The 14,271-nt window shown below is 49.6% G+C and overlaps 1 protein-coding gene across 2 annotated transcripts; it reads right to left on the bottom strand.

The window, feature by feature from the left end:
- Positions 1 to 4,303: 4,303 nt before the first annotated feature.
- On the bottom strand, positions 4,304 to 13,541 carry POLR3D (RNA polymerase III subunit D). Of its 2 annotated transcripts, none has more exons than XM_007961878.3 (9): positions 13,470 to 13,521; positions 13,037 to 13,206; positions 11,391 to 11,434; positions 10,655 to 10,806; positions 10,386 to 10,510; positions 10,013 to 10,181; positions 9,355 to 9,617; positions 8,433 to 8,585; positions 4,304 to 8,264 (listed from the first exon to the last, which is right to left on the bottom strand). In XM_007961878.3, exons 2-9 carry the CDS (start codon positions 13,199 to 13,201, stop codon positions 8,142 to 8,144), a joined length of 1,194 nt encoding a protein of 397 aa, XP_007960069.2. In that variant the 5' UTR covers positions 13,202 to 13,206; positions 13,470 to 13,521; the 3' UTR covers positions 4,304 to 8,141. The 2 variants fall into 2 exon arrangements, with proteins under 2 accessions (XP_007960069.2, XP_007960068.2); XM_007961877.3 differs by having other exon boundaries at positions 7,479 to 8,264; positions 13,433 to 13,541.
- Between the last annotated feature and the right edge of the window lie 730 nt (positions 13,542 to 14,271).

Below are 14,271 nucleotides of genomic sequence, written 5' to 3'. Positions count from 1 at the left end.
GTGTCTCGCTGTTACCCATGCTGGAGTGCAGTGGAGCGATCTCGGCTCACTGTACCCCTACTTCCTGATTTCATGTGATTCTCCTACCTCAGCCTCCCAAGTAGCTGGGATTAACAGGCTTGTGCCAACACGCCTAGCGAATTTTTGTATTTTTAGTAGAGACAGCGTTTCACCATATAGGTCAGGCTGGTCTCAAACTCCTGACCTCAAGTGATCCGCCCGCTTTAGCCTCCCAAAGTGCTGGGATTACAGGCGTGAGCCACTGCGCCCAGTCTCACCTTTAATCTTGCCAAAGCCTTTACCTTAGTTTCCATAGAAATAAGAACTTTTTCTTCAGCACTCACATTATATCATTTATATATTTAATAAAAATTATGCATTTACCATAATTTTATGCATTTTTCTTTTTTTTTTTTTTTTGAGACAAAGTCTCACTCTTGTTGCCCAGGCTGGAATGCAATGGTGTGACCTTGGCTCACCTCAATCGCCACCTCCCAGGTTCAAGTGATTCTCCTGCCTGAGCCTCCCGGGTAGCTGGGATTACAGGCATGTGCCACCACACCTAGCTAATTTTGTATTTTAGAGATTTCTCCATGTTGGTCAGGCTGGTCTTGAACTCCCGACTTCAGGTGATCCGCCCACCTCGGCCAATCTCCATCTCAAAGTGCTGGGATTATAGGCAGGAACCACGGCACCTGGCCCAACATTTGTACACACACACACACACACACACACACACACACACGTATTTTTTTTTTGAGACAGAGTCTCACTCTGTCACCAGGCCGGAGTATAGTGGTGTGATCTCAGCTCACTGCAACCTCTGCCTCCTGAGGTTCAAGCAATTCTCGGGCCTCAGTTACCCGAGTAGCTGGGATTACAGGCACGTGCCACCACGGGCCCAGCTAATTTTTTATTTTTAGTAGCGATGGGGTTTCGCCGTGTTGGCCAGGCTGGTCTCAAACTCCTGGCCTCAAGTGATCCACCCACCTTGGCCTCCCAAAGTGCTGGGATTACAGGCAGGAACCACGGCGCCTGACCCAACATTTGTACAGTTTTAAAAACAGAACATTAATTACACATTTAACTACAAATGCACTGCGATGCACATGAGAATAGATGCAAACATTCTGGAGGGAAAAATCTATCAAAAGCCTTAAAAATCTCATAGGATAGGACTTAGCAAACTCCTGGGCTCAACTGATCCTCCCATCTCAGCCTCCAGAGTAGCTGGCACTATAGGCTCATACCACCACGCCCAGTTAATTTAAAAAAATTTTTTTTTTTTTCTAGAGACCAGGTCTTGCTACGTTTCCCAGGATGGTCAGGAAAACCAAGTAGAGACTCCTACGGAAATAATTGAGGATCCCGGCAATTTAACAGGATTGTTTATCTTTTTTTTTTTTTTGAGATAAGCTTTCACTGTCACCCAGGCTAGAGTGCAGTGGTGCAATCTCGTCTCGGCTCACTGCAACCTCCCCCTCCTGGGCTCATGGAATCCTCCCGCTTCAGCCCCTCAAGTAGCTGGGAATGCAGGCGCAAGCCACCACGCCTGGCTAAGTTTCGTATTTTTGGTAGAGATGGGGTTTTATCATGTTGCCCAGGCTGGTCTCAAACTCCTGAGCTCAACTGATCCACCAGCCTTGGCCTCCCAAAGTGTTAGGATTACAGATGTGAGCTACCACCCCAGGCTGCATCATTTTTTAAATGATGAAAAACTAGAAAAAAACTAAATAGCCCAGAAATGGGAGATCGCTTGGGTGAATTTTTATAGTACAAAGACGGATTCCAATATAACCATTAAAGTTGAGTTGTACAATGTAAGAGACATTTCTAAAGGAATTCTTGTGATCATCTTGCCCTGGGGAAAGGTCTGAGAGTCACACTGAATATAGCTAGTTTAAGTACTGGTCATGCTTTCATTGGGAATATACTGTTTTGAGGGAATGAATCGGACAGAACTGTGTTGGCAGCACGGCACAGCCTCAGGATGCTTCACTCAAACTGTGAACCCATATGCCAACTCTCATGAATATGGCTGGTGGTACCCACCAGCCACTCCACTCCCACCACTTTATACGGAGAACCTGAACTGCAGGGGACAGAAAGCGAAATACCCACATTTCCCTAAATCTCTTGTGCTAGCATTCTGGGCATGCATGAGGTTTTACCAGTTGAGGTTTGAAAGGTGGAGGTAAACCTGAGGCCGCCTTCTTCACTTTGGCCGTTTTCCACTGCCAGAGCTGTGGATGAGCTTGACTCTCCTCTCTCTCACACCTAACATCGAATCTATCAGCAGATCATGCTGGTGCTACCCTTAAAATCAGTATCTAGAATCCAATCACTTCCCAGTGCCTCTGCTGTTAGTGGCCTGGCCAAGTCACTGCCATCCACTGCCCAGGGACTCCCTCAGCCCTGCTTCCCGCTTCACCCCCACACCGGCCAGCTCACCAAGTCACTTTAAGAATAAAGCCGGGCTGGGCGTAGCGGCTCATGCCTGTAATCCCAGCACTTTGGGAGGCCAAGGCGGGTGTATCACCTGAGGTCAGGTATTCGAGACCAGCCTGGCCAACCTAGTGAAACCCCAACTCTACTAAAAATACAAAAATGGTGGCAGGCACCTGTAATCCCCGCTACTTGGGAGGTGGAGGCACGAGAATCACTTGAACCTGGGAGGTGGAGGCTGCAGTGAGCCAAGATCATGCCACTGTACTCTAGCCTGGGCGACACAGCATGACTGTGTCTCCAAAAAAAAAAAAAAAAAAAAAAAGAATAAAGCCAAGGTCCCTGTGATGGCCTAAAAGCCCTCTCTCTCCCTCAGCTCCAGCCAGTCTGTCTGACTCTTCACTCAGCCCACAGCACTCTCCCCACCTGCATCAGATCCCGCTGGTTCACTTCCTCAAACTATACTGTCTCAAGGAGGTCTACCCTACTTGCTGCAACATGCCCGGCACCACCCAGAATCCCCTGCTCCCTGCAGGTTCCCAAACTCTTGTCACCTTTTAACCTTCTTCCTTAAGCGTATCCTCTGTCTCCCTCACTAGAGCACAGGCTCCTCCAGCAGGACACAGCCCTTTGTTTAACCACTGCTTTCCTAACTCCTGCAGGGTGCCTAGCACACAGCAGGCACTTTCTTCAGGTGTGCCAGGGTCCAGGTACAGCTGTGTGGTTCCCCAGAGGCAGTTGGGGCTGTGGGATTCCCTCATCCCTGGCTGGCAACTGTGGCAGTGTGTTGTGTTCTAGAACTCGGTCGAGCTTGAGTCTCCACCCTCCTGATTGTGGAAGAGGGTGTAGCTCCCTCACCATCTGTTCTACGGGGTTCTGATTCCTGGATGCTCAACCTATGGCTCATTCCTCCAGCCTTCCAACGAGTCTATAAACTTCTCTTCCTGTATTAACTCTTTCTGCATAGAATACCTAGAATGGTTTCTACTTGTCCAGTGAAACCTCATGCATGCCCTGGAATATACATAAGATAAAGTCTCCAGGCCAACAGTGATCAAGACTGCATTTTTCTTTTTCTTTCATGTAAGCTTTCTAGATGTGAAGACTGCATTTTTTTCTGACTAGATCTTAAATGTAGATGAGCCAAATAACAAAGTCCAACTTCTGACTCAGTTTTTGGGGAGATAGATCAGTGTTTACCCCAATGGAAGGGAACAGGAGAAATGTTTCAGAAGAGCGGAGGCAGAAAGTGGCCACGGCAGAGGGCTCCTAAAGCTAGCATCCCATCACCATCTCTGTTTTTTCAGATGACACCCCTAAGACCTGAGCCCCTTCTGGACCCCACACTCCACCTGTAGAACTTCAGTGGGGCCTTGTGTGGCCGAACCACAATCCAAGAGACATGTTCACATCATTTGTTGCTAGCCACCACCATCTCGAGGGGAAATGCCCCAAATGTGGAAGTATCTGACACCAGGACTGGGGTTTGGAGCACTGGATGAACAGCGTGGGTGCCACTCTTTTACTGTGTACTGTCCTAAGAAAGAAAACCCTTTCCCTTTGAAGAGCCTAGTGCTGAGTGCCCAATTCAATCGGACCACGCAGGGCGGTCTGAGGATTAAAAGATGCTACCTTTAATTCCTTCAGCTAATTCAGAAGTATGTGAAACACAAGATACTCATTAACGTGGAAGAACCGGATGTGTGTGCTTGTGGGTGCATATTATCTATTTTTCAGAGACAAGGTCTCTCTCTGTTGCCCAGGCTGGTCTTGAACTCCTGGACTCAAGTGATCCTCCCACCTCAGCTCCAGAGTAGCTGGGACCAAAGAATTGTACGTATTTTTGAGTGAGATAGAGTACACGATAAAACCACATAATTTATATCATTATAAATAACATACAAAATTTTAAAGGCTGAAATAATATACATGAGCAGTCATAAAATATAATGAAATCATGTTCTTTGCAGCAACATGGATGGAGCTTGAGGTTATTATCCTAAGTGTACTCAGAAACAGAAAATCAAATAGCATATGTTCTCACTTATAAGTGGGAGCTAAATAATGGGTACCTATGGACATAAAGACGGAAATAGCAAACACTGGGCACTCCAAAAGGGGGTGAGTAGAAGAGTGGCAAGGGTTGAAAAGTTACTGAGTACAATGTTCACTATTTAGGTGATAGGTATGACAGAAGCCTAATCCCCACCAGTACGCAATATACACAAACATGCACACGTGGCTGGGCGTGGTGGCTCATGCCTGTAATCCCAGCACTTGGGAGGCTGAGGCAGGTAGATCACTTGAGGTGAGGAGTTTGAGACCAGCCTGGCCAACATGATGAAACCCCCATCTCTACTAAAAATACAAAAATTAGCCAGGTGTGGTGGCACGCGCCGGTAATCCCAGCTATTTGGGGGCTGAGGCGGGAGGATCACTTGAACCTGGGAGGCAGAGTTGCAGTGAGCCAAGATCACACCACTGGGCGACAGAGCGAGACTCCATCTCAAAAAACAAAACAAAACAAAACTAACATGCACATGTACCTGCTAAATCTAAAATATAATAATATACACTAAAATGTTAAAACTGATTTTAGTAGAATAACAGGTAACTAAACATTTTAAAAATCTAGGCCTAGATGAATACTTAATGATTTTACATTGTGGTATTTTTTGAACATGGCAATAGCTACTGTGAATGGTCTATCCAACTGCCACTCCAGCTTCCTCCCTACTAACAAAACCCCAGCTCAAGGGCAAGTGTGCTCAGTGCCAGGGGACGCACAGGGGATGCACTAGTCGACCCATCCCCCTTTGCCAGGGCCCGGTCCGAGAGTGGGCATGCAGCCCACTCTGTAAAGAGACAGGGGTGAGGCTGCTGGAGCTGCTGACGGTTCTTCCCGGATAAGGACAGAATAAGAATGCTCCTTTACTACTGTCCACTCTGGCTGTGGACAACGTCATTTGGAGAATGATGCTTGGCACAGGAGCCGCCACTTTGCAACACTGAGGATGGCAGAGCAAATGGTTCCAAGGAAATTGTGATGACATTTTGGCTTCCACCCAACTCTAGAACTATCTATTTACAGACTTCTTGCTATGTGAGATAAACATTCTCATTGCTTAGGCCACCGTCAGGCTAATTTTCTGTTACTTGTGCTGATCACATCCCGTTATAGACAGTTATCTGCCTGGCACTGAATAAATGCCTCATGTTCACTCTAACTTAAAAGCAACCCTATTAAGCTACTAGTGTCTCACTCTTACATAAAATAAATAAAATCAAGCTTAAAGAGGATAAGTGATTTTTTTCCAACCCAAGTTACTGGTGGAGTCAGATTCAAACCTAACCGTGACTCGATAGCCCGGACTCTGCCACTTAATCATGTAGTTAGAAAAGTGTGCAAGCCTATTGTTCCTTCTTTCTGTATTTCACAGAAAGCGTATACACAGATGCAGGTAGCAGCAAATTTGCATCCACTTGCACTCATGTATGAATTTGGCTTTGGGCTCTTCTCCTCTGTCATTTGTCTGTATTCCTTGGTAGAAATGCATGCCTCACAGGCCCGACAAAGGCGGCGGACTCTCCTCTCTTTACCCACACTTATTGATGAGACCTAATTTGTGCATCAGTGATCTAGAGACAGGTTGTGCGGACTTTGATACAGAGTCATAAGGTTCAAGTCAAGACATCTGAACGGGCAAAATGAACGTGAAAGCAGTACAGGTTCTTCCTCAAACTTTCCTGGAAGAGTCAGAAAACTGAAGATTGAAAAACACCCAATATCTAACATCAGGCCATTGAGTTCATCCAAAAAAAGCAGAAGAGTATTTCTGAACCAAAGAAACAGAACAGAGAGGATGAGAATGGAGACCTGCTGGCTGTACATCAGCTATTTAAAGGAAGAAAGGCTGGAGCCCAGAACTAACCAAAGCTTAGCCTTCAACCAAACAGGGCTTCCCGGCACAGGTTTCCAAGGAACCCTTTCTGCTCCAGTCCTCTACAACGTGAAGAGCCCAGAACAACACTATCCAATGGAGCTGACATGAGCTTCAGCGCCGGAAAGGGCAATGTGGTCACCAAATAGTCAGTCAGCCTCACAGCTGCTGGCTGGGCAGGTTGAGGGCTTTATAGGAAAAGCCCAGCCTTGACAAATGAGTTACAGGCTTGAGGAACTTTGAAAAGGAAGGTGAGCCTGAAGGAAGATGTACCCAAAATCTAAGGGGCCACTAGGAATCAGGGATGGGGGTGGAGGGGAAACGGTTCTTCCTGGGCCCCTGTGGTTCATACTGTCCCAGAGGCCATGTGCCACGACACCAGCAAAGGGAAGCTGTGCCATCAGTATCTAACAGCCACACAGGCCGCCACATGAGACTTTTTTCTAACCTGCAAATGTCTCCCCAGCTGAACCAGGGAAAATACCAGCCCTACTGTCAAGACAAGAGGAGAAGCTATTCCTCCAGGGACAACACAGTACAATGACCTGGTAAAGGGAACAGGATCACAGACCCAAAAAAGTAACCCTGAGTAGGTGGCTCTGGCAGTGCTAGGACAGGAGACAGAGGCCGGCCTCTGTAACCCAAAGTTTTTGAAGTGGGTATCATCAGCCAAGTGTCAAAGAGGCCATTATTCAATATATCCCTAACTTCTCTTACCAAGGGTTTAGTTTTGTTGTTAGCAATATATGACTCCAGCTCATACATGAGTAATAACTGCAAAGGAAAGAGTATGGGGAACATGTCCTGGGCCCAACATGTCCCCCAAAGGCTTTTGCAGGGTGCTGGGAGGAAGTCTCTGACTTCTTCCTTTCTGTTACCTGCAGCGATTACAGTAACTCACACAGGAGGCACCTGGCTAAGACGAGCCAGGAGAAAAAGGCATAGAACAGCCTGACACCATAAATTTAGGGCATCAGGCCCGGGGTGAGGACAGGATATAAAACAGGAAGGGGCAAGAGTGGGGACGGGAGAGCTCTAGTCACTGCTTCTGGGAGACTTGAAATCTCTATTTTGTTTGAAAATAGACTCAGGTAGAGAAAAAGGACATGAATATTTATTGAGTGCCTGCTGGTTCTGGCCTTGTGCGTGGCCTTGTGCAGTTTTCATCTATAACAGCCCATGAATCCTCACCCAAACCCTGGGAGGTAGGTATCATCCCCATTTGTGTCGGATGAGGAATAGGAGGCTCAGAAAGGTTAGGTAGTTTGTCCAAGGACACAGAACCAGGAACTGGCCAGCTTGGACCGAGAGCTTAAGTCTCAGACTCAATCCTTGCGCTCTCTTCTATGCCGCCTCCGGGAGGAAGGAGGGAGCACCAGTAGAAGTTGCAGTCCTCACGCTTCCTGCCCCGGCGGCCCAGCAGGCACCAAGAGAAGCCAGCCCCTACCCACAGACCCTCCCCACCTACCTTGGGAGGATGCATCAGTGGATGAGATTAAGACATAAATACAAAAATAAATAGCAGGGCCAAGTCCCCAGCAGCAAGGATGTGCCATCTCCATGCTGCAGGAAGGTTCACTGTGCCATTTACAGCTGCTATGGGAGGAAGCCCTGGGGGACCTGGGACAATGGCTGCCAAAGGCTGAAGTGGGTGGGCTCAGTGGGCCCCTTCTGGGTCTCACAGATTCAAGAACAAAATATCTGGAGCAGGCAGCAGCCGTGGGCACAGGCACCGTCCTCCTCCATCTGCTCATTTTACCGGTGTTTGTGATCCAAGAGGGATTCAAAATCGGGGGAACATACAAGTTTGTGCTTCACGTGTCCCAGGACTGTCATCTCCCCTGTCCTACTGTCTCCAAGGCCCACGGACACCAGCTCCTGCCAATGGACAGAGACAGTGATGAGAACCACCACCACGTGCCCAGCATGTAGAGCTGTGAATGGGGACATGATACTCCCAGAAACTCCCTCCCTTATTTAGCACTGGCTCTTCAATCCTCCTCCACTCCTTAAAGGGTCCCTCCCTTGCCCTAAGGAGGCTCTTACCTGCAAGAAGGAGCAGGCTGTTCCCATGGTCACATCCAGAGTCACCTTGCCCAGGAGGAGTTGCACCCTTCCAGACTTGCGGATGAGTAGCTTGCCAACCTGACCCTCTGTCAGGTCAGCCAGGGTACAAGCATTCTCTGCCAGCTTGGCTTCCTACGCAGAAAACCAGAAGATGGACACTGGGCTAGCAGCTCTTTCCTCCATCTTTCATAAACCCCCTTCTACTCCCCAAGAGAAAGGCACAGCAAAGGTCAGAATGAGCTCCCCAAAGAGTGCCTTCTCCTAGGGCTGTCTGCTATGGTTAAAATACAAAACCCATAGCAAACAAATACATAAATGGACAAAATATCAGTAACTGCTGAAGCTGAGTTCTGGTACATGGCAGTTTATGTTCTCATTTTTTTTTGAGACAAGGTCTGACTGTTTCACCCAGATTGGGGTGTGGTGGTGCGATCTTGGCTCACTGCAACCTCTGCCTCCTGGGCTCAAGCCATCCCCCCACCTTAGCCTCCCAAGTAGCAGGGACTACAGGCACGCACCACCATGCCTGGCTAGTTTTTGTATTAGCCATGGTGCCACCATGTTGCCCAGGCCAGTCCCAATCTCCTGGGCTCAAGTGATCCTCCCGTCTCGGCCTTCCAAAGCGCTAGGATTAGAGGCATGAGCCACCGCACCTGGCCATATGTTCTCTCATTTGTATGTCTTTGAAATATTTCCTTGTAAGAAGTGAACACACACCCCTGCAACACACACACACAATTGGGGTTGGAGGTACAAAGCCCCATGGCTCTTGCAGGCATCAAGAAAAACCACCCATTATTGTCCATTTCAGCCAGGGTGGCACGGCTTTGCTTCCCGCTACAGGTCACCACTTCCCCTCTTAGTCCCCGACTCTATCCCACAGGCCTCTGCCTGAGCATACCCGGTCTTTCTCCTGCTTGATGAGCACCATCTGTCCATCCTCACCCTGCACCTCTGTCTTGATGGGCTTGATATCCTGGGTGGGCGGCTGGCCAGGGAGGGTGTCTGGCAGCTGCAGAAACAGTAGTTCCTCCTCCTTGGTGAGGCTCAGCTCCCTGAGCAGCTCTGCCACGGATACATCCTTTGGGAGGCCTGGGGTCTTCCTGGCTGCTTTGGGAGGAGCCTTCATCTTGGCCTCTTCCTCATCTCGTGGCTCCTCTTTCACTGCCCAGGTGATAGAAATGGAATGCTATCACGTGACCACCCTCCATACCAGCTCACTGTTACCAGCCCTTTGCCCCCGTCTGCTCCACTGTCACTCAGCCAGGGAGTGGGAAGGGGGCACTGGTTATAGAGAGGGGCAAGAGACAACATGTTTAAATCTCGCCTGACTTATCTAAAAAGCGACATCTGAGGCTGGGCCCACCGCTCCATGCCAACACAGGAACCCTCTGCGAGGGAGAATCGGGCATCTTTGTTCAGCTCATGTATCTTACAGCCGGGATGGGAGGACCTGCTCATGAGCAGTAGTCAGGGACACATGCAAAGGATGCCTGATGCACAGGATTCCTGGGGAGCAGCCATGGAATTGGAGATGAGAAGTTAACTGACAAGAGTACCTTTCACAGCAGGTACGTCCACCTCCATGTCTTCTTCCTTGGGGCCAGTCAGCCAAGGTTTAACATCTGGTTCGTCATTTTCTTCCTTAAAAAGCCACCCTGAGTGAGCCAGCGGCAGCTGCACAGGCATATTTCGAGTGTCGTTCCTCAGCCCGGGGTCATCGAGGAACTGCCAAAAAGAGTCTGAGTCATCCAGCCTGCTAGCACATGCACCTGGACTAAAGTCTGCTTTAGTCCCTTTCTAACCAAAGATTCCCGCTGCTCCCCAGGATTCCAGGACATCAGTGAGCTCTTCTGCCCCTCACCTGGCTCCCCAGAAGCCCTGTTCTACAGCCACAAGGAAGCCCCTTCCCCACAGCCTCCTGGTACCCACATCGTCCTTCTCCAGCATGCGCAAGATCTGTTTAGTTTCTTCGTCTGTCTCTCTCTTCTCTTTTTTGATGTTGATGATGTGAGAAGGTCCCATGTCTGATACATCCACTGTCTTATCCCAGTTCCCTGTGGGAAATCACCCAGGTCACTAGGGATCAATAAGGAAGATGCCAACAGCAAGGAAAACTGAACTGGGAGTGGGGAAATTCCACTGCTCTCGCCCTTCTCTTGGGCAGTCTGAACTGAAATTCACTGATTCCTTCCTTGTACCTTTTTTCTTCATCATTTCAGCTGGGCCCTGCTCAAAGATGGAGTGAGACTGGATCACTTCTGGGCGGCCTCGTCCTCGTCCATGCCCCTCTCGCTGTCGGTCTCTGTCCCTTTCACGCTTCTCCTTCTTGACAGTTACTTCTTCCTTAGGCCTGGAAAAAAGAATGGATTAAGGGAAACCACTCACTCATTGTGTCTCCAAAAACTGGCCTTACTCTCCCATACCACTTCACTCCAAGACAGCGGAAAGTTTGAGCCAATAATTACACCATGAGAAGCAGAATCCAATCCTAATTCTAGCACTTTTCTCACTTCCTTGATGAGGCAGGATTTTTTCAGTTTGCTTTACTTTACGTTCTTGTCCAAAAATGTAGATTTTGGTTTGCATTGGGACTGAAAGCAGGAAGGCAGAAATGCAAAGGAACTTCAGGGAAAGCGTGATACATCTTTGTTTAAACTATTGGCTCTCAACTCGGGCCATCAAAGAGAATCACTCCATTCTACTGCCAACAAGTTAAATCACAATTTCTAGAGATGGAACCCTAGACAGCAGTATTTTTTTTTTTAAAGCTTGCACATTAGAATCACCTAGGAGCCAGGGTTGAAAATCACTAGTGAAAAGAACTAAAGATATAAATTTAAATTTTGGAGCCACAAACCTAGTTACTTCTCCCCAAAGCCCCAAATTCAGAGCAAGTAAACAAGGGGCAAGTATTCAGAAGGACTAGCTACTTACTCTTCCTTGATCTTCCGACTGATGATATTTGGGGTGAAGGTTTTCTGAAAGCAAAATACAGGAGTCACTGATGTGTTAGGTTCTGACCCCAAAGTACAGAGGAAAATAAAAATTCCCAACGGGCATCTTCTACAGACCATGGCCACCATGACTCTCTTTGGCACATTCCACAGTGCTGTCAGTTTTATAGATACACGTGTGCCTGAAAAGAAGGAACATCATGGTGTGGTGGCAGTGGAGTTACGCATAGAAGAAAGGGGAACCAAAAACCATTTTTAACCAGCAGCCTTGGGAAAGAAGATCCTGAAAGAAGGTCCTCTGGGACTTCTAAAAGCAAAGGAATTTCTCTGGTCTCACCTCTTATCTTCAAACTGCTATAGAGACCAGTCAGTATCATGGGGGAACATCTCTAGCAGCAAGGCCTAAGTAGGGAAGGCCACAGATCTGCCAACACTCTCAATCAGTGTTGGCAGTGTTTTTCCATATTTTCCACGGCAAAGTTAGGTTTTTAAAGACTGCTTTATGTCCGGGCGTGGTGGCTCACGCCTGTAATCCCAGCACTTTGGGAGGCCAAGGCAGGTGGATCATGAGGTCAGGAGTTCAAGATCAGCCTGGCCAAGATGGTGAAACCCTGTCTCTACTAAAAACTACAAAAATTAGCCAGGTGCAGTGGCAGGCCTCTGTAATCCCAGCTACTCGGGAGGCTGAGGGAGGAGAATCGTATGAACCCCGGGAGGTGGAGGTTGCAGTGAGCTGAGATGGTGCCTCTGTGCTACAGCCTGGGCGACAGAAAGAGACTCCGTTAAAAACAAAACAAAACAAACAAACAAAAAAAAACTGCTTTTTTTGGCCGGGAGCGGTGGCTCACGCCTGTAATCCCAGCACTTTGGGAAGCCGAGGCGGCTGGATCACAAGGTCAGGGGTTCAAGAACAGCCTGGCCAACATGGTGAAACCTTGTGTCTACTAAAAATACAAAAATCAGCTGGACATGGCAGGCACCTGTAATCCCAGCTACTCAGGAGGCTGAGGCAGGAGAATCGCTCAAACCCGGGAGGCAGAGGTTGCAGTGAGCCAAGATCATGCCATTACACTCCAGTTTGGGGGACAAGGGCGAGACTTCGTCTCAAAAAAAAACACCAAAAACCTGCTTTATTCTTCTGTCATCCTGACCCCACCCCTTTCTGGGCTACTCTTGACATCCACAGTCATATACACATGGGAGAGGCCACAGAGCCTCGAATGCCATGCCTGGGATTCACGATACTCTAGATAACAAGTTTGCACACTGAGATGGTGAATTCTGAACCCTCTAAGACTGTGAAGTTTATGCCTGCCTGGCTTTCATGGGTTTCTTAAAGACGTCCAAACACACAATAAGAGTAAATAAACACTGTTCAAATTGCTTTTGAACGACTTTAACTTATTAGGATTCTCTGTCTTTCAACCACCTCTGGGAATCATTTCAACATTTTGTACTCAGTACCTAGATTTGAAGATAGGACAGGCTCCCTAGAATTTAAAGAGGGGTAGGCTTGAGGCCCAACGACACTCCTGACACATAGTAGGCCCTGCACAAACATCAGTTGAATGCCGGGGCTTGGAATTCAAGGTAGTTGAGTTTCTTTAGAAACGCGCCGTTGGATACCTTCTTGACTCCCCCGAGGGTGAGGTCCCTGGAACGGATGGAGGGAAGGCGGCCGGGGGTGAGGGGAGGCGCCGGCCGCCGCCCGATGAGCCCCCGGGCCCCCGTCAGGAGGGGTCGGGGCCCTCCTGCAGTGCTGGGCTCGCCGGCAGCGTTTCCTTCCGACATGTTGCCTGGGAGAGAAGGGGCGACGAGATTACCAGAGTGTACTGACACGCGGACCCTGGCGGAACCCAACCCCCTTGCTTTCCGGTCCCCAAGTCGGTGCGTCCCTCCAGTGGCCTCTCAGCTCCTCCCCTCCCACGTGGCGAGATTCCCGGGACCACCCAGGTGAGAGCCTTTGGCTCGCGACACGCCCTCTCTCCAGGAACCCCGCCCAGGAACCAGGCAGGGGCGCACCCGGGCCGCGGCTCCACACCGCGCGTCACCACTTCACCTGCGACGCGACCCGCTGCCAGCTTTAGGTCTCCGCACCGGGCGGAAGTCTGCGTGGCACGGCCTGGGCGCCGCCATCTTGGCACGGGGCGGATGTGACGTTTCGGGGGCGGGACTGGGCCACAGTATTTATCAGGCGGCGCTTCGCTCCCCTCCGCCTTCTCTTCCCGGTTCTTCCCGGAGTCGGGAAAAGCTGGGTTGAGAGGGCGAAAAAGGATGAGGGAACCGGTCTGGGCTACGCTATGTTGCGGTGCTCGGGGGTCTTGGCCCCCGGGCGGTGGCGTGGAGGTGCCGAGATCAGGGTCGCGGGTCTTGTCGGCCGCCAAGCCGCAATGTGAGGCTTCGCCTCGGCGGAGCCCCTGGGAGCTTGGGGGTAGCTGCTCGGGATGGGACGAGGGGCGCGGCACAGAGAGCGAGACCTGGACTTAGAGTCGGGGAGTCCTGGGCCATGCCGAGCTCTGTCTGTGGGTTCTCCATGGTGACCTTGGAGTGGTCACTACCTCCGGGCAGCGACCTCGCCCACTCTCGGGGACCCCTTCCCTGTGCTCCTGGTGGAGTCCTGGGGTGAGGCTGTGAGGGCAGCGTTGGAACAGCCGCAGTGGACCAACCGGTGCCCAGTCACACCCGCTTGGGATCACGAAGGCGGTGGCCCTCGGGTGCGCTCTTGGTCAAAGCCTAGACAGAATTGGAATACCGAGTTTGCTCTACTGCTGGAGGAATTTAAAGAACTTTTATTGACTCCAGCGTTTGTGATATAAAAAGTGTCATTTAATGTTATCTCCCATCCCCCAGACCGTATAAAA

The sequence above is a fragment of the Chlorocebus sabaeus genome, chromosome 8 (genome assembly GCF_047675955.1).
Source record: "Chlorocebus sabaeus isolate Y175 chromosome 8, mChlSab1.0.hap1, whole genome shotgun sequence".
Taxonomy (NCBI): domain Eukaryota; kingdom Metazoa; phylum Chordata; class Mammalia; order Primates; family Cercopithecidae; genus Chlorocebus; species Chlorocebus sabaeus.
The sequence above is the reverse complement of the archived record's forward strand: the minus strand, read 5'-3'. Positions and strand labels throughout refer to the sequence as shown.

Coding starts and splice junctions, on each gene's coding strand:
- POLR3D (XM_007961877.3), bottom strand. CDS start 13,201: ATGTCGGAAGGAAACGCTGCCGGCGAGCCCAGCACTGCAGGAGGGCCC. Junction 9,618..10,012: donor GGACGTACCTGCTGTGAAAG/GTACTCTTGTCA, acceptor TCACCTGGGCAG/TGAAAGAGGAGCCACGAGAT. Junction 8,586..9,354: donor TCAAGCAGGAGAAAGACCGG/GTATGCTCAGGC, acceptor TTTTCTGCGTAG/GAAGCCAAGCTGGCAGAGAA.